The following is a 27403-nucleotide window of genomic DNA, read 5'->3' as shown; positions in this document are numbered from 1 at the left end:
TCACATGTACTGTACAAGCAGTACATGGGCCTGTCTGAACTCATACTCAGGTATTTTCAGTTACAGAACCCCATAGAAACAGAACCCATCTCCAGTCAAAACATTCCTCAGATGAGATAAAAAAAACACATTCCCTCTCTATGACATGATGGTATATGTCTTTGGGTGTTGTCATTAAGTGTCTGCCTGGTTTTCATTCACACCCATCTTGTTAGATTTCAGGTACAACATGAGGTTGCAGCAGTTCTGTTTGTGTTCTGTGAACCTTCTGTCTCTGACAGCTTTGATGGGGCCCAGTGGGGAATGTAACGATCACTTCCCCGACAGATTGTACGTTTAATCATCACATCAGCCACATCTGCTGTTTGTTTTAGATGTATTCACGGCATGTGCTGACACATAAATATCTGCATTTTGTCTCTATGTGAGTGTTATTGACATTGTAGTTGTGGTCATTTCTCACCATGGTGGGGTTGGCTTTTTTTAGAGTGATTCATGCTCTTATGACAATATTTGAAAATTAAAATGCATCAGCTCTATAAAACATTGAAAGCAATGATCTCTAAATATCAGACACACTATAATAAACTGCTTTTTGAATTTTTTGACACAAACACTTTCATGTCAGAGCTCATCTGACCGGTCAAAAAGTACAGACTATTTTATGAAGAGCAGTGGACTTTTCCATTCTCCCCCATCTGTGACCTATGATGTATAGTACAGCAGCAGTGACATTTCACATGCACACGAGGAGATGATCAAAGACGGTGCAGCTATCTAGTGGAAAGAGCTGCGTCAATATTAGACGTGCAAACGTTACATAAGAGCTGTCTCATGGTTCAGCAGTTACAGTATTCATGCACACATCCCACGTTCCTGTCTGGCATGGGTACAACTTTTAATCCAGCGATGCAATGAGGAGTTTTAGTTCTCTGAAGTTTAGAGATCGCCTGAGAGATTTACTCATGGCACATGGATGACAGAAGTGTACAGTGCTTTCTACTGCATGAGCTGGGATGTTTGTGCTCATATCTGGTCATACGTAAGACCAGGTGTGCACATGTCAACAAAGTTTGTTAACAGGAAATGAAATGACAACCTCTAAATGGACACAATGTGCTCTAATCTGAACTATGTTGTGCGTCAATCAGTTCATCGTGGCACATGTTTCCCTTCAGTGGAAATGTTCTAAGTGGTTCATTATACCTTATACTGGTGCGTGTGTTGTGTAAATGCCGCTGTAGACGTGGACAAACGGGTCAAAACAGGTCTCTCAAAAACTGAGGGTGGTGGAGAGGAAGTTTACTGACAGCGCCCTCGGGTGGCGAAATGACATCATTACATGAAGGTCAAGACGATCAGTGACAGCATGAAGCATGTAACGTGTAGGCAACAGCTTTACACTTTAACAATTATACACATTATAACACAAACATTATTGCAAAGAATACAACAGACCATACATATTTATTCGTGAAGTGGGAAAAACACAAAGAAGATAAGCAAGATTTCACTTAACATGATTCTTTCGCCAGCTAGAAAAACCACGGGAAGACTAAAGGCGGCAAGGCAGATCTTTACCTGTTACATGTTTTAAAGCTGTGTATATGCTGGTGCACCATATCAGCGGGGGAAGGAAAGAAAAAGAGGGAGAGCACCTCATGGCAAAATAGTGACGTTAAAAGCAACACAAGATGTTCACATTTCATAAGAAAACAGTGGTTTAAACAATCTGCACAGACAAACACCAGCCTGAACTGGAGTCAGTTTGGATGCGAGCTCCCTCTGCAGGAATGGACTATGTGGCACTGGTGATGTTTCTGTAACACTGCCCTGGCTGTGTGGGGTCGGGTAATCGCTGGTCTGTCCCGGACCTTAGACACATGAAACCTGGACTGTCCACCGCATGCATTCATCTTGACACTGAAAGACAGGAAATTGATTGTCAGGCTGAACCTTCGTGATTAATCCTTCATAAGGATGAATAGCAATAGCTGCAATGGTAATAAATACAAGCCAATAAAACAGACTCATTTGACTCAAATATGATATACAACTGAAAATAGACAAGGATCTTATATTTTATTTACAATACACATACATCATTTTTGATAGTAACTGTTAACATGCCATACCACGAACCCATGGCTCCATCAACATATGTTAGAGGAGGGCAAGGTATGCGTGCAGCCTGAGGCACATCCGTCCGCATCGTCCGATGAACCCACTTGGGATTTGGGTCTGCGTCTCCTGCTCTTGTACTTGTCCCAGGAAGGCAGCCTGCTCCGCTGTAATCGGATAAATGTTCCGAACCGGCATGGCCGAGTCGCAGCCTACCCGCGCGAATCGCCAGCGGCCTCAGATGACCGGAGGCAGCCGTGACGCTGGGCGGGGGAGAAGGAGACATGGAAGCGTCTGAGGGCACGGACAGTGAAGCCACATCTGCGGATGGAGTGTCACTGCGGCGCGTGTCTGGAAAAAAAGTAATACACGTTCAATATTGTCAGGCGAAGTCAGGAAGCATTATTTTCTGTCAGAGTGCTTCGCCACATGGTTTTTCATCACTGTTGTCATTCCTCATACCAGCTAAATCTTCATCTCCATTCTCATCTTTGTCCTCTTCTTCATCGTCATGCTGAATTGCCAGAATCTGTGGCTGTCTTTCTGTCTCTATGGCTTGAAGTCGCCTGAAAATCATACAATTACAGTGCAGAACTCCAAAGGTATACGCTCATTTTTAAGACACAAGTTTTATTTAATATTTTGTGTTTCTATCTAATGAAATAACAGAGAGCTGTGTAAGTAGTCAGTACTTTCTGTGTTGCTCCCTCCAAGCTCTTAACTCTGTAAATATATCATCGCGTTCCCTCACGTCAGGCTCCTCAAGGTCATACGTGTGCTCCGGCACGTGGATGGGCAGGTCACAGTGGGTGAACGTAGACCGGGTGGGTGCCGTCTAGGTGGGGGGGGGGAGTGTGAAGGCAGGAGAGTCAGTTAAAATGGAGAAACGGAGGCCTAATAACATCAGTTATGGATAGACAGGGCTAATGGTCAGACAGAGAGGTGGAGCAGAACCGACAAAGAATGACTGTACATTATTAAAGAGATGAGCTGCTGGTGCCAGACAGCAATAAAGGCCTGTCAAGCCCATAAAGACTGTTGTTCTCCTCAGCTGCTCTACATGAAAAGGAGAGCACTATGAAAGATTGATGTGAATTACTTTGATCAGTGATCAGTAATCAATGGATCTGGCGACTCAATAATAATGCCACCTACCCTCAACTTTTCTCGCCTTTCTCGAACAGCCCGGGCTGGGTTTCCACAGAACAGAATCTTACCGGCTCCTTTGCAAATCAACAGACAGAACATTCCCTTATGACATGAATAAGTCCTCTTGGTGGCGCTGTTGAGTAAGGCGTCGTTGACCGTCTAACCGTGCGTTAGGACGCTGGTTTCCGCCTCCACTTCTGCTAAGTCTGAGCTTACAGAACCAGGTCTGGACCCAGGAGGGGAGAGGACTCCGGGCCTGTTTGCTGACGTGGGTCTGGAGCTAGTGTGAGGCCTGGAGCCTGTTGATGAGCAGGGCCAGGCGCAGGGGGGGCTGGAAACAAGGCGCCTGGCCGTGCTGGGTCTGCATTGAGGACATGCACTGTCTGCGGTCTCCTCTACGAAGACAAGCGTGAGCGGCCCATTAGAGTTGTGCTGTGATTAACTGTATTGAGTTGATCGTCTTAAAACAACAAATAAATACACTCACCCTCTTCAGCAGCAGGGAGAGAGGAGTAGCTCTCTTTGATGGAGAGCTGGAGGATGGCCCAGTCCGCTCCCCTGATGCTGCCGCAGCTCGGGCCGTCCTCTTCCACCCTTACATCATCTAGGTAACGCAGCTGAGGGACCAACTCCCTCACCGAAGCCCGATAACTGTACTCTGCAGTCTGTGCATAGGAGAAAATAAAGTGCAGAGAGTCACAATGAAAATCAGAAAACAGACAATAAAGCTTAAAAGTAATGAAGTACGATGGTTCCAACTGACTTTACTTTATGTTCGTTGGTGACAAAATTTAAATGTAGCAAGGACAATATTAAGTTTCGGCATCACAACAGATGCTGAAGGATGTTGTGACATGCACTTCAGGTTGTTAGATGTATTCCTGTAGCAAGTCGTATGTGGAAACAAGGAGAAATCTAAATGTAGCTTGGGCCACATTTGTATCAGGGTAATGGTTTCCTATAAAGGGAAATATTAAGGGAAGCTACTAGTTAAACACTTTTAAAATTCACAGTTAACCTCACTGTCATTGGTTTATTTTATGCCGATCTAATCAGTTTGGTTTAGCCTTCAGTGTATTATAAGCTGAGAGCTTTAAGCGTTTTTAGAATCGCCTGCTGTATGAACTGTATCACAGATGAACAAATACCCGCTTTAGCCATTTTTTAATTCATGTGCCAGTTACAATGACATAAAAGACTTAATGACCAGAATACTGAGCTTAACATTGTGTAATTTAATTTAATTGCTACTCCAATCGGGACCAAACATGGACAATGAACAATGGCAATGTATTTTTATAATACTAAGTTATAATGTAATGGACAGCATGACAGCTCATAGAGATAAAGAACCAGGATAAGTTCTACTGTACAGTGTATTAGGTGACTTTAACATGGCTTTGACCCAAACACAAAATATGTGACGTAACAAAATGTGTCAGAAGCTGTTTTGAGTAGTGGCATCTTTTTCATTTGGAGGTTTTACCAGACTATCAGGAAAAATGAGAGAATCTATGCAGATTTATAACTAGGGCTACTGAAGTCCTCAATGGATACTTTGCCTTGAGGGCAGTTCAGCATAAAGGGAGAGGAAGAGAGAGAGAGAGAGAGAGAGAGAGAGAGAGAGAGAGAGAGAGAGAGAGAGAGAGAGAGAGAGAGAGAGAGGAACCACTAAATCACTGAGTTACAGAGCGATCAAATTAAAGCTTGGCAATCCTGCCGCTCACCCATCTACACAAATGCTGTGAATGAAAAAATTGTGAAGGGCTGGCAAAGAGGAAATGAAAGAGAAAAGGGAGAGAGAATGAGGGCTGGGCGAGAGGAAGCCAGCGGATGTGTTTCTGTTTGTGTGTCTGCTGGAGAGCGAGAGCAAGAGGAGTGATAGTTTTGGCAAGAGAGCAAATCCAAGAATCCCTCAGTCACTACAAAGCGCAGGCCTAATGCATATTCAGCCCAGCATCTCCCCTCATTGCCCTAGATTCCTAATTAATGCTCTGCTGGTGGGTGTAAATAAACACATTCAGAGCGGCCCAAAAACCTCACAGCACACTCTGTCTCCAATAAGCTAAAGGTGGACGCGCAGTGGCCACCCTGCACGTCCAGCTACAGCCAATGGAATATAAAGCATCAAATCCCATCATTCCAATGCCTTCTTCTATTTCACTGTACTCCCAGACACCGAGCGGTGAGATCACACTGATACTTTCATGTCTCGGCACACGCTAATTACATTTGAGTCATTATCTGACAAAGCCACAAGGTTGCACCAGTACAGGAGAGACGGCTAACCGAATGATACGGACATCAGACCGCAGGCTGCGTTCGCAAGTAGGGCTTTTACAACATCAACTGAATTCAACACTTCCTTTTCAGGAACTCTGCCCAGCTTCTTGCTCAAGCTTTTATTCAGCGCCAACCGTTCCTCGCTTTTGCTGTAAGGGATAACTCAGCTTGATGATAGATTGTGATGCAAACCCAAAAAAGTAGAATACTTTTTGCTTGTCTCCATTAACATTTGTGCATCCAGGCGCAGCTGCTGACCCATCAGATATTTGTCGCTAAATTTGGCATCAGGTCTCCAATTCCCTTAGTTTTTTTGCGGAACAATGCCTATTGGTCAAATTTCTGTGTCTGCTGTATCACAATGAAACAAACAAGGAGCCTGACAAGGACAGACAGAGAACCATTCAATCTGATCTGTGCTACAGCACTCATTAAAGACAAAATATTGTTATTTAGCATTAAGGACATTATTAAAATATTACCCTACCTCTGAGGCAGTAGGGTTTGGGCGTAGACACACAGGGTTTCCTTCCAACGTAAGTTTCTCAAGATTGCTACACAAGCCCAGATACTGAACCTGGACTAAGTCAGCTACATCATTTCCTTCCAGATCCAACAGGTGCAGGTTCTCCAACATAGAGACCTGACTCAGGTCTGACACGTTGTTATAGGCCACATACAACTCCTGAAAACACAGAAAATGACATGCAGACAGAAAATAAAGTTACAATATCTGCCAATGTCATCCCATCTCACAATCTGGTAGTATATTATAAATATAACTATAGAATGTATAGTTATATTTATCATATCATATTTGATGAACTGTCTTTCCACAAGCACATCTGTACCTGCTGGACTTTACCTTGAGAGAGGACAGTGTAGAAATGCCATCTAGGTCTGTTAGGCAGCAGCAGGATATCCACAGCACCTGCAGGTGGGAGAGGGTGGTTCCCAGATCTCTAAGGACACAAAAATAAGCACAGACTTGATTTAGAGGCAGGCAAGGGAATCATACAACCCTGTGATTTATGCGAAAGGCGATCCAGTAGCGTGGCCACTAGAAGCTGCTTCTCTGCCCCAGTAAGCAGGCCTCTCGTCTTCCTCTGACCCTTCAGGAGACTCTTAGTGTAGCTACACCCACTCCACTAGAGCTCCCATAGCCCAGAGCAGGAAATACTATCAGAGGCAGTGCACGTCCGGCTGGCTCTGCTCTCAGGGTGGAGCAGGCAGCTCTAAGTATTTCTGTTTTACACTTTGTCACTAAGTGGTTTATCTGGTAACATTGTTCTTTGTTCACTGGTAAAATAATAATTTGCCAGGTGGATGTGTGTGCCATCCTTGATGTTTATTGCTTTCCACTGATTTTGAAGACCCAGCTATAGCTGCAAGGAAGGTACAGTAGGACAAACCAGAAGAACTGTGCGCGCTCCTGCTCTTTTCCTAGAACTAACCAGGTGGAAGAATCTGAAAGCCGATATGGCACAAATGCCTCTATTGTGAGACAGGTGGGTGAACCTGTAGCAAACACCATATGTTCTGGTGTCTGGTTCACAAGCTGAAACACGCATCTTTCACACACAAGAACACATTCACTTGGCTAAACCAAGCCTTTGTTTACACATCTTCATAATGCCTGATGTGTCTTTGTGATTCATCCAGCTGTCTTGTTAAGGCTTCTAAGGCATTTGTTTATGTGTCAGTATATTATTACACATAGGCATACACAATGCACACACTAGTAGCACAAATTCACTCCTGTTAAACACTTACTTTGTAACAATCTTCAAAATACTCTTAAGTAGTAATGACAAATGTGTCTGTACTGGATGTGCTCTTTCAAACATGTTGCTTTTGATTAGTACAAACCAGAAAGGAAACAACAAGATGGCATTTGTATTATGCAACTTTATGCTTACCTTACTGACATGATCATGCTGTTATTCATTTTCAGTTGCACTAGTTTGGGCAAGCAGGCACCTACAGGATGATCAGATAAGAAGAGAAATCTCTCTAATTCATGATTGTTATTATCTCATGCCTAAAGATTGATGGTTTTAGCTAACATCTAGTCTAGCTTCAAATGCACCTGTGCGTTCAATGTAAATTGTCTAAGAGGAGTAACAGCAACAGGTTTAGTATGACTCACATATATACAAACAATCACGTCATGCCTACACTTCTTAAGCAATTTGGGGTTTTGTAGCACTGACACACATGAAGAAAGGAACAGAGAGTGTCTTTATTAACCGCTTACGGTGGGATTCATTGTGGTTAAAAGCACTTATTATGAATCATCACTGTACACAGAGTACATGACGCTTGATTTTTAAAACACCAGAATTTAAATAAAATCAGTGGCTGTGTAGGTGCTTATGTTCACATATGGAGCCCTTGAAATAAGCAAAGTAACTGCCTTACTGACTAACGGTAGGCGGGGATAAGCCCAGTTGAAAATGATGTAAGGCACAAAACTGATTTTAGTATCAAGTCATGACTTTCATTTGTGATTTCCCCTTGTTGATGCACTATTTATCTTACCAAAGTTACCCAGTGTGTTTTCTTGTGTGTCTACACAGAGTTCCAGTGACGTTATCTGAGACAGGTCTTCAGTTCCACACAGCTCTTTCTGTGATTAACATAAAGAGAACATAGTTTATGTTTTAGCTCAACTCTGATAATAAACTAAACTGGACTGGATTGTTTCTATTTCTGGACATTGTTTAATCGTTCAGTATTTATTTTAGTTATACAGCTGTGATTTTACTGTAGCAAATAAAGTCTGTGATATTAAATAGAAAACCTGTGGTTTATGCTGCACACAGATTAACCACATATTTTAAACAAAGACGAGAGACAAAGACGATCAGAGCACTTTCACAAACACACCAGTTTCTCTGGAGAAAGGTTCAGCTCCAAAGCTGTTTCTGAGTCCTCACAGGGCTTTTCTACAGGCGTAGGGTTGATCTGACCTGATCCGGACAACTCTGTCACCAAAACACGTGAGGTACCAGGCCGGACCTCCTGGGGCACACGACCATAACAGCAACTCATCTCTCAAGGATACCTGAAATTACCCATTTGAAAGTGTCTGAAAAACAAACATGCTTGAATGGAAATACTAAGCAATACTAATATTTTCTACTTACTACGATTATGCAAGTAGTAGCGTCAAATTGACAGAAAAAAATATATTACGTTGTCTAATTGACGTTAGTACAACCGATGCTATTTCAAAAGTAAACTACACCTTCAGCTAGACTTTTCTTATAGTACATTTACCTGTTTCAGCTGCAGCCTATAAAGACGGCGTGCACATTTTACAGACTGAGAGCACTTAGCTTGCAAGCAAAAGTTTGCTTGACAACCGGAGACGACTTCCTGGATACGGGCCAATGGCATCCTGGGAAATGTGGTGCACTCGAGAAGATTTGCGTTTACTGGTCTTTGTTGTGTGTTTCTTTTGCTAACTACATAGTTAATAACCACGCTGTACTTTTCGACTACAATTAAAAAACTAAACATTTTTCTGCCAACGGACACTATATACAGTAGCCTAGTGCTGGGTTCACAGTTGTTGTGGGCACATGGGAAATATAGGCTTTACGCTTGAAACCGTTGTGCTGCTTAAATATTATGTACCCTGGTTGAGGCTAAATCCTGGAAATGTTTTTTATAACTCAAATGTCTCCAAGAGCTTTTAGTCTTCCAAGTGAAACTTTTGTGTGATGACAGACATGGGTGTAATTTATAGTCACCGTTCTTTACCGCTCGATCGTGATGTTTCCATCTGTGCGTGAACGCATCGGCATCATGCGGGGTAACCGGGGCGGTTCTCCGTTTGATAGCGCTGGGCGTGGGCTGCGCGCTCCTCGTCTCTCGCTCGCTCTTCTGGCCGTGGAGGCACATTGTTCGGCGCGGGTTCATTTCGCCCAGAACGAATGGACGTCTGGCGCTTTTAGCCGCAGAAAACCCAACGCTTCCCGGGCGAGGAACGAGGCGCAGACCCCCGAAGACGGTGGCAGGCTGACCAGGAACACTGTGTTTCGTTCCCCTTTCAGCTGAGAGCCAGTTGAAAGATTTTTTTTTCCTCCTGCTATCCTGGAACACCAAACGTCCCCCTTGTTGCTAATTAGACCCCTGCTCGTTGTAAGTATGTAGTGCACATTCCTCTGTCCGAGAAATGGGACCGTTTTGTGTAGCTAATGCTCTGCTTTAACCTGTTTTCATTGGACGTTATTGTCAAAACGCTAATTGTTTAATTCACGGCGAGCTTGTTGATACCGTTGCTTTCGCTGTGTAGCGGTAACACTCAAACTCGCCTCGCTTTTTAAATAGCCGTTTGTTGACTTAGATTATAAATTGCCCACTGCACTGCAGAGTTTAAACGGTCTTGTGTTCATTTGATGAACGGGGCTCCCGTTAGTTCGCTATTGAAACTTGAGGTGGGGGGTTTATCCAGAGATCGCTGTGGTTTCCCTCCTTGTCTCACTTCGGAAAAGAAACCAAATGTATTCAAATGAGCGTAAACCTGGAGGGGAATTCAGCCACTATTCTCTCATGCGACGTAAAGACCGTGTTGAGGGTGAGGTTCTTGCCGCCGATGGTGGTCACACAGTGGGTGACGCCCCGTCACACTGAGTAAAACTGAATGTATTACTGCGGAAGTTAGATTCCATTACAAGGCATTTATGCAGCTGACACTGGATATTTTTTACTCTGGAACCAGTGTGTAAGTTCGAAAGCTAAGGAAGACAAAGAAAAAAGCTAATTAATTGGACATGCCTCACATTTTCACCCATAACCTATTGATAGACAGGACAAATCAATACATTTCCCGTTCCAAGCCGGCATCAGTCTTTGTCTGGGTTCATTGTCTACATCGTGCATCATACATAGGTTTGTGTGGAAAACAAAGCAAACTCGTTCACTGTTGTGTTTATTCTTGGCTTTTTGCCATTCTGACCGCTGTTTGCATTCAACTGTAAAATTAGGCACAAAACACACCCAAGTCGTATTTTTAGCAAGTTGGAGCACATTGAATCATGACACAGAGGTCCGGTCTGAGAGTCAAGGTAGAAATCCGGGCAGCTGGATAACAGCTGGAGGCAGTCAGGGCGGTGATAAAGGTGTGATGTTAATCTGCAGCCTCCTCCGATCAGCTGTGACCTGGCTGCTCCCCAGCTGCCTGACACAATACCAGTGACTGCCATTGATAATCTTCCACAATGCATTAATCTCTATGGTTTAAAGTGTAAATGTCAGGCTGTGATGTACTATACTTATAAATAAGCACGGTCCTATTCCTGGCTTTGTTGTCTTTATTCTTAATCTTAACTCCAGTAACACTAGGGAAGTGTTATGAGTGAAGTGCCTTTTTCTATTATCAGAATCTTGAGCAGATCTGAGCAGTTATATGTAACTTCTGTACACTGACCGTCACTCACCCACAAATGCCAATTAAGTGAGATTCAGCTTTTCCTCTGAATTCCGGGAGAGGACCGTTGATGAGATCCGTGGTGTTCGGTGTCTAATAATAAGCTAGGCGGCTCCTCGAACTGGCTGGCCTTTGTGTGGAGGTCAGCTGGCCTTTTCATCTCTGCTGCTGCCTCCAGTGTCGCACTCTGCCCAAGTCACTGAAAGGGTGACCCAGTAGGCAAAAGGTCACTCGGGCTCCAGCGCCCTTAAGAGCAGCTTGTTTAAGCGTGCACGGAGTCACACAGGAACTGTTCATCTCATTGTAGTAAGAGGTTAAACAGTGGCTGTGTGTTTATTAAATATTTTATTAAATTAAATATTTTTAGTGTTTCATTAGAGTCTTGGATCAAATTGTGATTCTCTGCTGCCAGCCAACAATTATGTTTGGTTGTTGTTTAGGAGCATGATGTCATTGGCAGGGAGAGGGTGTGGTGGGCTATCAGGGCTCCAGGATCAGTCCTTGAGTCTCAATGTTCGACTGTGATACCTCCCCGGAGAGGGTCTCCTTACCATCACAGCTCCATTAGAAATCTATTATCTATGCAGTGGGCCTGTGGCTCTACCAGTATGGATTCTTTAACCAATTAAGCGCTTCAGTGGACGACCGAATGGATGTTGAGGAGGAGCATCGTGTGTTGATGTGACTGAATAGTTTTCAATGTTAGAAAGAACTGTAAGAACTACTTAGTTCAGAGTAATTATTTGTTTGGTGTCCACATTGACCTGTGTTTTTTATGTTTTGTTGTGTTTTTAGTGAAAGTGGATGTTCTTGGACGCTCTGGACATCACCCGCGTTGTTGCTCTGTGCTCCCACCCTCCGTACGCTGTCATGTAAAATTATCCCCTCGGCCCGCGCGGGGCTCTAGGGTTTCAAAAAGAACTGTTAATTTCCCAGACTGAATGTGGCGAGCTATTAATAACCGTATAAACACACATACGCTGCTCAGTTAGTGTAGAGGGCTCGAGGAAGGGAAAGGTAACCCACTGTAGCCTGTTTGGGAGCAGTGCACGTTAGCAGTGGTGCATGTCTGTGCATGCGGCCAAGTGTTGCACATCACAGGCAATGACGTACTGTAGTAGTAAATACTCTGTACACTAAGAGCAATTACTGTGCATGAAAACTAGGAGTGGCGAGGAGTATATGGAGGCCGGAAATGTTACATTTGCAGGAAAATTATCTTTAAACAGACAGTTTCTATTGCACGTTACTACTGTATCTGTAGATGATTTGCTTTATGTATTTGCACCAGTGATTTTCATCTCCAGCCATGGTTCCTCTCTGTCTGTACAAAGAGCAGCTCGGTGCGAACCCCTACTGACAAACGGCTCGGAGAACGCAACAGCATCTCTATCAATGATTCATTTTGCCATTCATCTCAAAATATATATGTAGATTATTAATCAGCTGCTGATATGGCCTACTTTGAGAGGAGATGGCATGGCCCTCTGCTTACTTTGCTTTGCTTTTTTGCCTTCCCTCTCTCAGGAAAAGACAGCGTTTTTTTGGATTTGTTTATTAGGCTGCAAATTTTAATTGCTTGGCACCACAATAACGGTTTGCCTGCAGCAAAGCAGGAGTGGGAGACAGAAATGATGCTAAAGCATATTTTTGAGATAATGTAAGTGACATCAGAGATAATGATAACTGTGTCTTGCACTGAATAATATCTGTGTGTGTGTGTTTCCTATGTCTGTGAATGTGTAACCAAGATAGATCTGTTTAACTTCACAGCATCTGCTTCGTGTCTCTCACTTGGCACATTTGTTTCCCTCCCCCAATTATAAACTGACCTTATACAGATTTTAAACGGATTGTATATAGTTTTTCTGACATCATGGATGCAAACCAATTATTCAGTTCACTGTGTATGTTGATATGGTTAGAAAGTCCAATCCTTCTAGTATTTTGTGTCATTGTGCTGTTCCACCCACTAAAGTAGTTCCCAGTGAGTTTACATGTCAGTCCTGGTGCTGTCTGGAGTGTGTTGTGGCCAGAGATCTTCCTGTCTGTCCACGTCACACAGCTGCTGCTCATTTTATAGGCGTAAGCTTCAAGAAGAGAGGCTGGAGGCTTGCTTTGCCACAGTCTCCACGGTTCAACAGTGGCTCACCTGCCTTGTGTACCAGTGAGTGGAAAGGAAGCTAAATACTTGACCACTAGATCAAAGGGTATGGATAAATCGCCTCCTGTTGTGCTTGAGAATTATAAGGGAGGCCACTGTTGATATTGGTAATGGTGTTCAACGCTACCTGTCTATTGAGTGAGGAGTAGCTTACAGCATCCAGGATGTGTTGTTGATACGAAAGTGTGTCTTTTCTGTCAATCATTAACATTGGACAGCAAACCTGTGCGTTGGTTAGTCTTAGTGTACCCTTCACACCAGTACAGTCACACACTTCACACACAGATTCTGTTATTACACATTGTGCATCAGATGGGGATGTGCTTCCAACAGGACTTTTCCTAGTGGTGGTTGGTGAATACAGGCAAGGCCAAAACAGAAACTACGGTAATGACTCAAAATGTACATCAAATCCAGTGTTGGAGTGTCAGGCCTGTGAATGGCTCCTGAGGGGAGCCATTCACAGGAATCAGAGTTAATTTTATGACCTTTCTGTGGGGCAGTAGTACCTGAAAGCTTGCTTCACTTCACCTTGTTCTCTTCTCTTTTTCTATTCATGTGAAATACTGTAAATGTTATATCGACTGAGTGTCTGGTGCCTTAATAGATGGGATGGTGAGAAGGTGTTAGTCGTGGCTGCTGTAGCAGTACAACACAGGTTTCTGTGTCTGTGTCATGGTCTGAACCAGCTGTTCCTGCTCATCGGGCTGTCAAACTTTTACATTTCGTAAAAGCTTTAAAAATACAAAGGAAATTAAGGACTCTGAACACTTTCTTCTTTAACTCGAGTGAGACACTGTTAATGAGCTCGTTTGACCCTGAGCAGTTCAATTTGAACTGCAAACCACACGTAACTGCTTTTGGGGAAGTATCTAGGCTTCACTGGGTGTCAGGGTGGAGTGTATGATATATGAGTAATAATAAAACTACAAAAGTCAGTCTTTGTTTACAGCGTATGGATGCTGCGCACATAAATGAACAGTAACGTGACATCAAATGTTTGAGTCCTGTCTTCCTGGATGACATCACCTGACCAGTCACTCTCGACTGCATGATGTCAATCTAAAGGTGTAATCACAGGAGGTTGCTGCGGTTGCTGTGGGCCTCAGCAGACATTACTTGTCCCATCTTGAATTCGATTTAGTCTGGTTTCGTGTGTTTCCCATCCTGACTCATTATGTCTTCTACACAGCTGGTGTTAGCTTGTTTTTTTTTTTTTCAGGTACCTTAGCAGAAAAGCTGAGTCACATTTGGCTCGGTTGTGTAATGAAAATCTTGCTGTGCCCACAAACAGTGGCAGTTATCAGGTTATCTTCGTGTGCCTGATACAGTATGTCTGTAAACCCAGTCAATTTAGTAATTAACACTGTAATAGCATCATTGGCACAAATTTTTCTACATGTCACATGTGTTAATCATACCACAATTCTTTCAATTCAATTCATTTGTTTTATTATAAATATTTTTTTAGCCTACAGAGAATGGATATTCCTAATGTTTCGTCAGGAGACCAGAAGGTTTCACTCATACTATGCTTTGATTTGGGCAGTGAGGCCACACCCAGAGTTATACAGTCCTCACTCAGGCCTCTTTCTCTGTTGCTATGGGTTGATCCATATAGAACTAATTTAGACTAGCAAAAAAGCTGGGTTAATAGTCTTTGAAAAGCGCCCAGATACGCAAACGGAAGGAAATTTATTAATTTCAAATTCCAGTTTAATGTGGTTTGTTTATTTCCGCTTTAGCGTGGCTCTGTTTGCTTTAAAGTGTAGTGACTGGTATAGTGAGGTGTGAGTGGTGAGGCCCATTCTGCCAGTGTCCTACCCTCCTTTTCTTCCTCGCTGCCTCTCATATGCACACTATGCAGCTCACACAGAGATAGCGGGTTGGAACATTGAGTACCTTCAGCACATTTTTTACATTCCCCTTTTGAGGGTCACCACCACAGCCCCCACTACACAGTCCACAACACACATGCACAAGCCACTAATGCTTCTCACCGTTGGCCAGTAATGGTAATATGTATATTTTGAGTGTACCAGTGGTTAAGGGACGCATCAGACAGTCCGTGGAGCATATCAAAGCTGTGTGTGTGTGTTACAGGTGATGGTGACGTGTGTTTTCCTCTGCTCCCTCTCTCTTCTCCAGCAGCGGCGTGCGTGGTGTGAAGATGACAGAGTACAAGCTGGTGGTGGTGGGAGCTGGAGGCGTTGGAAAGAGTGCTCTTACCATCCAGCTCATCCAGAACCACTTTGTGGATGAATATGACCCCACTATAGAGGTAGATTTCTCTCTTGTACACGTCTACATTTGAGATAAGATGCTAAAAGACATTGCAGTGTGAAGTGAGAAGCCAGTGAGACCCCCCCCTCCCTCTGTTTTCACTCTCCTTCTCCCTCCCCGTCTCTACACTCTCTCTGTCTTTCTCACCACGCCTGCCTCTGGTCAGACAATGTCCTTTTTGTGTATTTACATTCCTGGCCTCTATGCTCTAACAAACAAAGGGATGGCACTCCATGTTTTTGTGGCTACGTGTTAAAAGGCAAAACACTGGGTTCAATATCCTGCTCCTCTTCTCTAGATGTCCATTTGACCTGGAGGTCAAAATTAAATGAATAATCTTAGTACACATGTGACCAAGAGCATGGCTTCCATAGTTTTTATTCATTCAACTGACTCTTCAACTGACTGGTTTTTCTGGAGTTCACATATGTATGTAAAAATGACTCAAGCATGGGCCCTTCTGTCTTTTATTTGTAGGACTCCTACAGGAAACAAGTTGTGATCGATGGAGAGACCTGCCTGCTGGACATCCTCGACACTGCAGGTCAGGAGGAGTACAGCGCCATGAGGGACCAGTATATGAGGACGGGAGAGGGCTTCCTCTGTGTGTTTGCCATCAACAACACAAAGTCATTTGAGGACATTCATCAGTACAGGTGTGTCCGCGTTGCCGCGTGCCAGCATTACGAATAGCGGTAATGATCTCAGGCATGATGTAATCTGCCGTTGTGGGTCACTACGTGTGTCACAGGTCAGTCATAGTGGAGTTCAAACGTAAAATCTCCTGTTGGGTTGTGTGCATGCATATATAAACTGTACTGTACTGGCAAAGACTCCCGTGGGCTCTGGAGGGAGAGGGGTGCGTATACTGTACGTGTGCCAGCTCTCTGCAGTAGTGGGGTGATGTCATGCTGTAGCGTTTAACACAGCTAAAGAAAGCTTAGCCCCCGACTGGAGGATTACAGCACAATGCCAATGAAATCGATCCTGACTCAATTAGAGGTGCGGGGAGAAGCAGCGCTCCCAAGGACGCGGAAGGAAAAAGGGAGTGAGAGAAGGGAGGTTCAGAGGGAGACGGTGGCGCTCTCCTTGCCACGTTTTGATTTCCTCAGCGCGTTCGGCACCTACTTGCCAGTCAGGTCCTGTGAAGTTTTGTGGGATATTTATCAGTCAATACACACAGTTGTTTGGCTCGCTGCCGCTGCAACCCAGCCTGAATAAACACAACTGCTTTAAACGCATGCAACTTGTAAAGAATAAGCTGTTTTACACTCAAATATAGGTTTTTCCTAAGTCTCTTATGAGATATATTCAATAGATACATTTGGGCCTTTTATTAATATGATAGACTTTAAAATACTACTTTACAGGCACAGGTCTAGAGGAAATAAAATGTGTTTATACCACGGCCCTAAACATCGGTAGAGGTGGTGAATGCAGATGTATTGGATGCAGCCTTCTGTACAGTGGCTGAGCCGATTGATCTGACCCACTCTTTACCGAATCCCCCCTGGCCGGCTGGCGTTTGGCGCTGGCTGCTGTAGTGATGAGGTAATGCTGTTTGCTGCCCGCCTGTTGTCCGTCCCACCCCCTCTCTCCCATCCTTACCGCCTCCCCTCCTTCAGCAGTGCAGCATAGCCCAGTACCGACAGGCAGTGGCTGCTCCTCAGGGTCCTAGCGCTCCCTGGGTGGCTAGCTCTCCAGTGGTGCAGCTGCTGTTGTTTATGAAGCAGGGAGGTTCCCACACAAGAGAGATGTCTCTGTAGCCAAACACCGGCAGGTGAATGTAACAGGAAAGTTCTACGAACGATGTGTCAGCGCTTCTTGTTTGCTTATGTTGTTGTTCACAGAGAACAGATTAAACGCGTAAAGGACTCTGATGATGTCCCTATGGTGCTTGTGGGGAACAAATGTGACCTCCCGGCCCGTACGGTGGACACAAGGCAAGCCCAGGAACTCGCCCGTTCTTATGGCATCCCATACATCGAGACCTCTGCCAAGACACGACAGGTAGGTGGTAAACAAGACTCCAGTAACCACATGCTGCACGTGTTCTCTGTTTCCCCCCTATGATGTTGGATCAACATAAACATTAAAGAACCTCACCGGCATCTTCCCTCAAACCTTACATGTTCGATTATAGCCCCCTGCTCCTTCCTCACTAGTTGATGCATTGTTCCAGCGTGGACGCATGCAGATGTGATTCGTGTTGCTGGGAACATTTTGTCATGCCGCAGGCAATGACTCATTGCCAGGTTACCTTGGCTTGAGAGCAGAGCTACAGTATTTGCCGTGTTTGAAAGGCCTCATAAGTCGTCACACAACTCCCATCGTCTCTGACTCACTGTCACACTTTATGTAGGTCCACACAAAACTCTCACATACATCACTAATCCCACAGAATGTCAGTCATTCAAACACAAAAGTACACAGAATTAAGCAATTAATTTGTTTTAGTCATTTCTTGATTTAATGATCGGCGTTGCCATGGTAACATTGCAAAGCCTCCTAATGGTACAGTTGACAGGGTTGATGTGTGTTTTAAGTGGCGCATGCAGTATAAATGTAGCGTTATTATTATTGCGTATTGCATTGTGTTTGCTCAGATATTGTATAAGATTTCTGTGTGTTGACAGGGAGTAGAAGATGCCTTCTACACACTGGTCAGGGAGATCAGACAGCATAAGTTGAGAAAGCTGAATCCACCTGATGAGAGCGGTCAGGACTGTATGAGTTGCCGCTGTGTGGTATCATGATACAGGTGAGACATTTGTCCACACATTTACTCTGCATTGCTGTTCTGGAATTCATTTTTCAGGTGTACCTAATATAGTGACCAGTGACTAACATCTGCCATCCTCCCGTGTTTGTTTTCCAGCTAGCTGTTGCATGAGGAGAAGTGCTCCAGTGCGTAGAGGCAGCATGGACTTCAAGGCGGACAGAAAAAAAAAACTCAATGATGACATATAAACTTTTTGAAAAAGACAATGATTGAAGCAAAGGCTCCTGAGGGCACCACCTGAGCTGACTGAACTCCAGGATTTTATGGAGAGGAGGATTTTTGGAGTGTTGCTCAAGCGGCTATCTGACATAGCCTGGTCTGGTTCCTGTTTTTGCGCCACACTTCGACCTGTGAGCAGCACCACCGGTGACACCGCGGTGCCGACGTCAGCGTGGTCCTACTGGGCGGCTTTCCTGCTAACTTATTGTTTTCAGTCTCAACACTGGTCTTAAAAGGGGTGTCACCAGTCAATTTCCCACATTGAAGACCTAATTCCACACCCTCTGCTTGCCCACTGGAAAGACTGACTGACCTGAAAACTGGAATGGACATTTAGCTAACCCAACTTTTTTTGCCTTTGATTTCCCTTAGGCAGAGAGTCCATTCACTGGTCTGAAGCCCGGCATGGGGGAGGTCTATTAATTGTTCTTATTGTTCCTTATTGTAGGGTAGTCTAGCTGACCTTGTTTATGTTATTAAAATGGAACATTTTTGTGATTGGAGGGTTGAAAACTAATAAAGCTGAAACGTTTGATTGGACAGTTTTCAGGATAGACAAAGTACCTTCAAAGGAGACTACAAAGACAAATCAATACATCTACACTTTCATCCTACAGGTGTATGTTTGGTAGCTGTCTTTGTGCAACCGTGATAGTGATGGTCAGTGTACGTAGGATCTGGTGCAATAGGATTCGTTACTGTTCAATTTACACAAAGTATTGGCAATAAACCACCCCTCATGACTGCGCATTTGACTGTTTTCATTTGGTTTCGGAAAGAGAAACTCGCATATGGGGCATGATTACGCAGTACGAAAACATATCCTATGATTGTAGAGTTAAATGACAGACTGTGGTTTTAGGAGAAGATGACAATTGGTGGGTTTTGCCTCTTTTTTTTTTTTTAGATACTATATGATGCATCACTCTTGATGGTGATGTCGGATAAATCGCTCCTCGTCATTAAGGCTCAGGAATCAGGGTACAGGAAGGTCTCCTTTAGCAGTTCTGCAGATCAGGGTTTAAGGATGTTTGTTACCAGTTAGCTTTGCAGAGTGTAATGCACAAGTCTGACCTCAGAGGAAGATTTAGGGTTGTTTTGTTTTGTTTTTTTACATGCCAAACTACCCTCAAACTGCTCCTTTTTCCTCTGCCACCTCAACTCTTTCAAGGAACAATAACAGGCCAGGTGCTAATCATGTCACAACCATATATACTGTACATGTGGGATTATTGTGTTTAATAGGTGATGGATGTTGGGTTATGGGAGTGCATTGCTCTTTTAACATTGACCAGCTTGTGCCCCATAACTGCATTAATGTGCTGCCTAAATGCAAAAGACTGCTCTGTTTACTTTGCCTTAGCTAGTTTGTACCTCATCAGCAGCAAGAGACATCTTTGAGTTCTACAGTACTTGTTGCATTGTTTTGTTTATTTGACTGTGTGCAAGAAAATGTAGAAGTGTGTTAGGATGTGCACTGTATATAATTTGAGAGTCAGGACAAGCCAATTAAAAACACTACATTGATTTAAAAAAGGGGGCCAGTTTCTGTAATGTGAGTCTGAATATGTTTGTTCTGTTCTGTTTAACACGACTGAAAAACAAAATGAAAATTGAGAACAGGAAAACACCCAGTTGTCTGCGCTGCGTTGATCCCATGTTCATACTGTAAGTTTGCATTGATCTAATATGTGATGGTAAGTACTTGAATTTGTTATTTTCAGCCTAGATTCTTTTAGTAGTTGATAGAGATGGTCATGTATGACCATGAATGGAGTTCCAGAAGCTACAGACAGTTTCACGCGAGCATTTATCTAATTTCTCCTCCATTAAAGATGTCAAAGGATATTTTTGCATTTTTTCATTTTAGTGTTTCAGTTTTAATAATTTGTCTGCAGTCTAAGAAAAGACCGTCTTCACTCGGAACACGGCTTAAAGGCCGTCTACTGTGTACAGGACTGTCATATTGTTTATAGGTCAGTTGCTCGTTTATTTGAAGAACGTAAAATGTGAATGTGTTCAAGACTCCTGTAAAAGATTTACAGTTCTGAACCAAGGTCGGGGTTGTTCCCTGTTTCCAGCTTTGGTTTTGGCTCGTTACCTGTTACTGGAAGAAGAGTTGATTGTGTATTAACTGGTCCTGCTAGTTTTTCCCCCCTGATGCATTTGTAATACCTGAGAATTTCACAAAGCTATGCATTCAAGATGTCATTATGTTAGTGTCAGCTGTGGGAAAATGTCAGAAAACCTGGTGAGCATGGACAAAATCTGCTTTGGGAAGCTTTACGTGGCCCGTGTCTCCACTGGAAAAGTGTGGAAGGAATTTGTGAAATGATTAATTGTTTAGCTATTTAAAATGTATTTACTCTTTGAGAATGTGGCGACTGTGTTGCAGGACAGGAATAAAACTGTCAACCTGAGTCTGTGTCTGGGTCTCTGAGCCGTCAAACCTTCATGCATCACTTTAGCCTGAGATCTGCTGCCACCTACAGGCTGCTCTGCCAGCAGCCGAGCAAATCACCTGGAAAAACAATATTTATTGTGTAAAACATGAGGTATATAGATGTTCTTGAGCCCAGTTATTCCTGTTATGGTAACCATATCATTGAACACAGTTAATATTTATTAGGCGGCGGTGTCGGGGAGTTCATCTGTGGTGAAGGTTCAGGTCATAAATGCTGCAGTGTTGACACAGTAGATGTTTATGAGCTGATCTGCAGTGTGACGGGGTAAACACATTTGGTTGAACTTGTCGAAGCGTTTGGGTTTACACTGGGTACGTTCTAACCAAGAAAATCACTCAGGTAATTTCTCAAAAGGCTGAATGTAGTTCATCATTAAAAACTAATTTCATCTGTAGTGGTGAGAAATTGTTGATGCACTATTATATTTCCCCCGACAGCATCAAATCAATATCTGAATTAAAGAAGCAGCTACGATTATTGTGTAATTGTTCACATTGTCATAAATCAGACAAATCTAAATGCAGTTTTGACACAAATTACATTTTGCATGAATTTCTACAGGTGGAACCACTGTGTATAACCAAGACAAACCACAGCTTATCTGCCATAAAACAAATCATATCACAGTACTGATCTGATGTACAGTAAATCAATTGATTTGGTGTAAGTTGTACTGTGTTTGATTGCTCACGCCATGCAGCCTAGTTATTGCTTTTTAGAGCAGGTGATTTGCATATTTAGCACGTCCTCTTACTGGATTTGCGGGGTCATAAAGTACAGAAGATTATCTACAAACCCCAGACAAACAGAGACACAACGTTCAGTAAGCGTTGGTGATTTTGGAAGGCGCAGACGAGATCTATTTCATTGGATAAACTGTAATCATGCCGTACAGCGAGGGTGCCATTAGGAAAATGCTTCCAAAGGTACAGAATGACTCATTCTCCAAATAAAATTTGTATGGGTGGACTTTTTTATTCACTGATTGTTTTTTGTTTTATTCTTTTGAAGACGTATCTTCGGAAACATGTGGCCCATGAAATATTTGTCACAATTACTCACTTCAAAAACCTTGTCCCCATGATGGACAAATACGGTAAGTCTGTGCCTGAGCATTTCCAAGGTGGAATAGTTAAATAACTACTTTAAAGTTAGTTCGTTATTACACTGTATTTATGTTTGTACTGTTTTCATTTTTGTGTAGTTTACAACGACGGAAGCACAAAACTCCTGATGAGTCTAAGCGGAACCATCCCCGTGACGTTTACAGGTATAGAACTATGTCTATACTGTGTTCTTGAAGGAAGAACATGAATCTAATGACTCAGACAAACCCTGTTTCCTGTTACTTCTCAAGACAAAAGCTACAACATACCCATATGCGTGTGGGTCGAGGACTCGTACCCCCAGACGGCCCCCATCTGCTACGTCACGCCCACGCGGGAGATGATGCTCGTCCCGGGAAAGTACGTCTCCAGCAGCGGCGAGGTTGTGCTGCCGTACCTGGAGGAGTGGAACGTAAGAGACACGCGTGACGTCCCCTCTCTGACATGTGGAGCGTTACAGGGACGTGACCTCCCGTGCTTCCTCTCCTCTGCCAGGGCGACTGTGACTTGGTGAGATTGCTGCAGGTGATGCTTGGTGTTTTTGGAGAATTCCCTCCTGTGTGTAAACGGCCTTTCCCCGACCCAGAGCAAGCTCCATGTAAGTGGCCCTAACGTAGATCAAAGATATTTATCCAGGCCACACGTGGAAAAAGTTCATCATTAATAAATCTAGAGCTGAAAGCATCTCTACGCTGTCAACATGTTTGTGAATTCTAAGCATCATCTTTCAGGCTGGCTGCAGTTCTACAGGCAAGAAGAGGCGCTTTTAAACACAGATGGAAACCTGTATTTCTCTTTATTTGGAGAAGATGGTCAATATTCCTGGCAAGAAAATGAAAGCAACTGTTAGTTTGTACTGGAATTTGACAAGCTCTATGTGTTATTCATTCAATTATATATACTTAAGCATGTTGCAAAGGTACATTATCTCCATGTGGTGGAATTCAATGTTCTTAAATGAACATTGAACTGGATGTGAACAGCTGAATGACTTTATAAGTTCATAAAGTTGTACTTTAGCCGCACCTGCACACATTTGTTTTTCTCTCAGTCAGTGTTTTGGACTTTTGACCGGAGAAAGACTGGTTTTATTTCTTTTACTACTTAATATGGGACATCCAGTGAAACAGTTTGCTTTATGTAGGTCATCAACACAGGAGGAAATACCAGCTCTGTAGTTTATCATTTAAATGTAATTTGTCATGACAATGCTTCTCATCATCATGATCCAGCTAATAGCTACATAAACTGATGTAACGCACAGAAATAAATCTGAGTTACACAGCATGAGTCACTGTCCGTGCTTCAGCTGTTCATTCAATATTATGAATATTATGTTATATATTATTGTAATATATTATATTATGTTAGAAATGTGTAATTTAAAAAATATTTAAAAGAAGAATATGTTAATAGAAAATGTAAATATTTACAAATTACGTTCTATAATAAATCAATAGTGTGGAAACAGCCTTTAATTTCATGGATGATAATAGCTTATATACATGTGTTGTGACCATGAGTTTATGCACCTGAAGCCAACAGTATTTAAGGCACTGTCACATAAAATAATCCAGGCCTTAAGTGACGTTATCTAGCAATCCCAGGCACTCTATTAGTAATATAATAGAGTGTAGCTGTAGTTTTATGCTGCTGCCACTAGATGTGAGTAAAGTCTGTGTCTGTGTTTTATTAGTGGAGGTTTCCAGGGTTGGCAGAGAGTTGGTGTGACCCTGAAAAAAAGAGGCAACAAAATACACAGTTTTAATTGCAAGATATTTGAGTTCACTCTGAGCAAAACTAGCCAACCTCAACAATTAAATATGCATTAAAAATAAAATACTTCAAACCTATTTAAATTTTGCTCACTATTTAATTTTCTTACTATAATTAATAGACTGGAGTCCAACATATATAACCTATAAAAATATATTATTCTCACGTGTAACAACTCTCTCTTTGCTGACAGTTTTGACTTGATGCTATTTTTACAATAAGCAGTTTATACTTTATTTAGGTTTCTTTGTATATGAATGGCTTCAAAAATATCGTGGATATTAAATTACACACACATTTGTGATGCTGATTCAAGTTTTTATTTAAACATTATATAAAATATAGTGTATAAGAATATAGTGTTTCAGTATTTGCGTATGTTACCATGGCTCATAGCGGTGTCCATGTTTTGCCTCCGTGCAACTGTACACCCTGTGCTGATGTGCAGACCATTAAACAAATGTTATTTAGGTGATTGTGAGCACTCAGCAGAAGTGATTTATTAGGGAACATGTTCTACTTGGCCGTGTCCTTGGCCTGCGCCCCCTGGACCGCCTGAGAGCGGTGCCCTTTGCCCATATTTAAACGTTGGGGCAGCGGAGCCTGCATACTGTATCTGAGGTCCTCCGCTCGCGGCCGTCCTCCGTTCCTGGAAAGGTCCACAGCAGGAAGGCCTTCACCTGGAAACGGGCAGATTCAGCCCCTCCTCCTGTCCTCAGCGAGCCCCTCAGACCCGAGCTCCTACAGGGAGCTGTTTGCCTCACTGTCAATGCAGTTTGTAGGTCTGAGGACTAGTGTGCAGCTACTGTACAAGGGCTTGTATTAGATTGAATAAAACATGTGCAATAACTGGCCGCTTATTTTAGGAATCTGGAGAGAAGAATGAGTCAGATTTATGAAAGGGTGGGTGCCAAGCGAAATGCACAGTAAACACTAAAATTCTTGTGAGCAATTCATTGCACACCTCAGGATGTGAAGACCAAACTTTTTCATGTTTAATCCCATCCCTGCTTTCAAGAGAGAGGATATCACAAAGATATTCTCATTAATGAGCAATGGCGCTGCCAGCAGGTGGTTGAGACAACAGACGCTCCACACAACACCACAGACAATCTTTGGGCATCGCCAAGGAGCTTGATGGTTGGTTGGGCTGTCCCCAGAGGACAGAGAGCGTCTGCGTCATTAGAAAACAGACGCAAGCAGCTGCTCTCACCCCGTTCTAGATGCGAGATGCCCTGAGAAGGTGGCAGGCGGCGAGCCTTCATGTGTGTAGCTTTCACATGCTGTGACTCACCGCTGACGTCCACCACTGGCATTTCGGCCGTCTTTTTATATCAGGCAGTCATGGCAGGTCCCTCTGAAGAAGCATTATATTCTTTTGTGCCAAGGTATTATTAGAATGTGTATTATTAACACTTCTCCAGGGCTGAAGGACTCGTACTCAAGGCACCACATTGGATTATGAAACGTTATAGAGAACGTTCCATGTCTGAATTGATGATGATGATGATGATGATGATGATGATGATGATGATGATGATGATGATGATGATGATGATGATGATGATGATGATGATGATGATGATGATGATGCGCTTTGTCAGGCTCTTTACTGGTATGTCTCAATATTTATTGGTTATTCTCTGCGTTGAGGTCATAGGTCAGATTTGAATGTAGGGTAGCGTTTAGAATCACCACCTCCGCACGCGCGTCTAGTTTTTGTTTGTAACACAGTCATAGCGTGACCTGGTTTTCTCTTTGTTTGCACTTGGCGACCTGCTTTCGCACATTGTTCCCCCGGCCCAATCACCTGGCTCAGGTTCTACCCCCACACACCGGGGAACAGGGAGTGGGCCTCCCCATTATTCGGATGAACCCTGCCCCGATAGAGTTTCCCACCGTAGCTTTGTCGCTTGTTGACACCGGACCCTCCAAATTAAAGCCAGTCACTTCCACAGAACTAAAACCCAGAGGTCAGTGTCACTGAGCACTTTGTTTACACGGCCGCCGTGCGAGAAATTGGCATCTGAGCATCAAACACACAGTTGGGGCCTCCTATTTCGACCTTTGCTTTCTGTTGCTTCGTGCTGTGCGCGTCAGGACGGTCGCGTGGGCATCGCCTCCCTGCACGTGAGCGTCTGCAGAGGCGTGGATGACTGCTGCCCTCCCACTGATCCGCGGACCGGACCGGGTGGTGCCGCCGAGGCAGGTTTCCACGGCGATGCCGCCGCTCCGGAGGCGACGGCCGAGCCGAGACGCTCCCGGACTCCGATAAACAATAAGAGCCTTTGCAAAGGACGCCGGGCAAACTGCCCCCTGGGGAGTTTTGTTAATGAGTGCCTGCCTGGGTTTGTCGCAGGTGTCTGTTTTGCTTTAACGGTGACTCACGCTCAGCAGGGTTTGCCAGCGTCCTCCCCCATCGCACCCTCTCCTTCCATCGCTATAAGCTCAGGAGCATTGTTGTGTAATAATGTGAGGGCTTATCTAAAACATTGTTATATAAGAATATCCGGTCCTTATTACCTTGTTAGGTTCATGGATTGGTTGATCGTACAAAATGCGCCGACTCCATAAGTGTGTTACGTGCTGTGGCTGTAATTAGACTCACCCCTGTGTGCTGGTCTCGCAGGCCCACGTGTGTCAGTAAACACAGCACCTGTGGCTTCTGTTGAATGAGAAAGGCCCGAAGGCCAATTCAGAGGATTACACCCGAGGCATCAGAGCCGTTACAGGCTCGATCCGCTCCGTCCCGTGTGAAACTGAACCGCTCCTTGTATTTGGCACCGAACCACAACAAGCATTTCAGTTTCCTTTGTCCGCATTTGTCACACGTGTCGCTGAATCAGGCGCTGTAGTCGGCGCTAATTGTCCCGTTCTGAAAGAAGCGCATTGTCCGCGTCAGGTTCCGAGTCTTCGGTGTCCAAGCGGTGACAAAGGTGGATTATGGTGTGAAGGTTTGTCGCGGACGGTGGCGGGGGGTTGTTGGGGGTCAAGCGGAGCTCACCTTACCTGGGCGACGGAGCTCATCGCTGCCTGTCAGCGCCACGAGAGGACGGGCGGGCGAGAGAGCAGAGCAGGGTTAAGGTTATTAGTGAGTAAAAGAAGTTCTAGATCGACTCAAACTGCGTCGCCTCGGTTTTTATTCCTTTCGGAGCACTCATCAGAATCATTTTTGGGACAAGGTGAGTGCCCCACAGCTGCCAGAGATGCCGGGCCGTCGTCACTCACGCAGGCCTCGCTGCCCGAGCAAGTGGCCTCCGTCCTCAGGTTCTCGGACCTGGCAGGGCCGCGTCTGGAGTCATGCACGCTGCACATGATACGGGCTCAACCCCGCGGAGGTGGAAGCATAATTAGCACCCTGACACACATTTCGATTATTGAGATAGACTCATACTCTTACGCTCGCACACGCACCTGTGCAAACTTTACACCCCGCCTGCCTCGGCTGTCCGCAAGTGCGACAGTTCCTCTTCAATGCGATCAGCTCGGATTAAAGGCAGGTGGGTTCGAGCTGGGCCAGACGTGGGTCGGGTCCCGTTCCAGTGATGCGAAGCGGCGCATCGTAGACGAAAGGATGATTAACGAGGTCAGACATCCAACACTGTAGCAGCCCGGACA

The 27403-nt window shown here is 44.0% G+C and overlaps 3 protein-coding genes across 6 annotated transcripts; 2 read left to right on the top strand and 1 right to left on the bottom strand.

Moving 5' to 3' along the window:
* Positions 1–1287: 1287 nt before the first annotated feature.
* On the bottom strand, positions 1288–9461 carry lrrc56 (leucine rich repeat containing 56). 3 transcript variants are annotated; one of them, XM_029153807.3, is made up of 13 exons: positions 9322–9461; positions 8443–8620; positions 8095–8182; positions 7473–7533; positions 6419–6515; positions 6041–6238; positions 3758–3935; positions 3435–3665; positions 3277–3344; positions 2814–2956; positions 2584–2687; positions 2136–2472; positions 1288–1923 (listed from the first exon to the last, which is right to left on the bottom strand). In XM_029153807.3, the coding sequence occupies exons 2-13, from the start codon at positions 8605–8607 to the stop codon at positions 1764–1766; spliced, it is 1830 nt and encodes a 609-aa protein (XP_029009640.1). In that variant the 5' UTR covers positions 8608–8620; positions 9322–9461; the 3' UTR covers positions 1288–1763. The 3 variants fall into 3 exon arrangements, with proteins under 3 accessions (XP_029009640.1, XP_029009641.1, XP_029009638.1); XM_029153808.3 differs by lacking the exon at positions 9322–9461 and adding an exon at positions 8836–9246 and having other exon boundaries at positions 2844–2956; XM_029153805.3 differs by lacking the exon at positions 9322–9461 and adding an exon at positions 8836–9101.
* Positions 9438–20858, top strand: LOC114857388 (GTPase HRas). 2 transcript variants are annotated; one of them, XM_029153810.3, is made up of 6 exons: positions 9438–9702; positions 15306–15435; positions 15915–16093; positions 17288–17447; positions 18074–18198; positions 18316–20858. In XM_029153810.3, the coding sequence occupies exons 2-5, from the start codon at positions 15325–15327 to the stop codon at positions 18191–18193; spliced, it is 570 nt and encodes a 189-aa protein (XP_029009643.1). In that variant the 5' UTR covers positions 9438–9702; positions 15306–15324; the 3' UTR covers positions 18194–18198; positions 18316–20858. The 2 variants fall into 2 exon arrangements, with proteins under 2 accessions (XP_029009643.1, XP_029009642.1); XM_029153809.3 differs by having other exon boundaries at positions 9441–9702; positions 15303–15435.
* Positions 20859–21669: 811 nt separating this feature from the next.
* zgc:123278 (uncharacterized protein LOC641569 homolog) lies at positions 21670–24089 on the top strand. The gene is made up of 6 exons (XM_029153777.3): positions 21670–21829; positions 21915–21999; positions 22108–22173; positions 22261–22421; positions 22505–22607; positions 22741–24089. The coding sequence occupies exons 1-6, from the start codon at positions 21788–21790 to the stop codon at positions 22857–22859; spliced, it is 576 nt and encodes a 191-aa protein (XP_029009610.1). The 5' UTR covers positions 21670–21787; the 3' UTR covers positions 22860–24089.
* The last annotated feature ends 3314 nt before the right edge of the window (positions 24090–27403 follow it).

The sequence above is a fragment of the Betta splendens genome, chromosome 6, assembly GCF_900634795.4.
Source record: "Betta splendens chromosome 6, fBetSpl5.4, whole genome shotgun sequence".
NCBI lineage: Eukaryota > Metazoa > Chordata > Actinopteri > Anabantiformes > Osphronemidae > Betta > Betta splendens.
The sequence above is the reverse complement of the archived record's forward strand: the minus strand, read 5'-3'. Positions and strand labels throughout refer to the sequence as shown.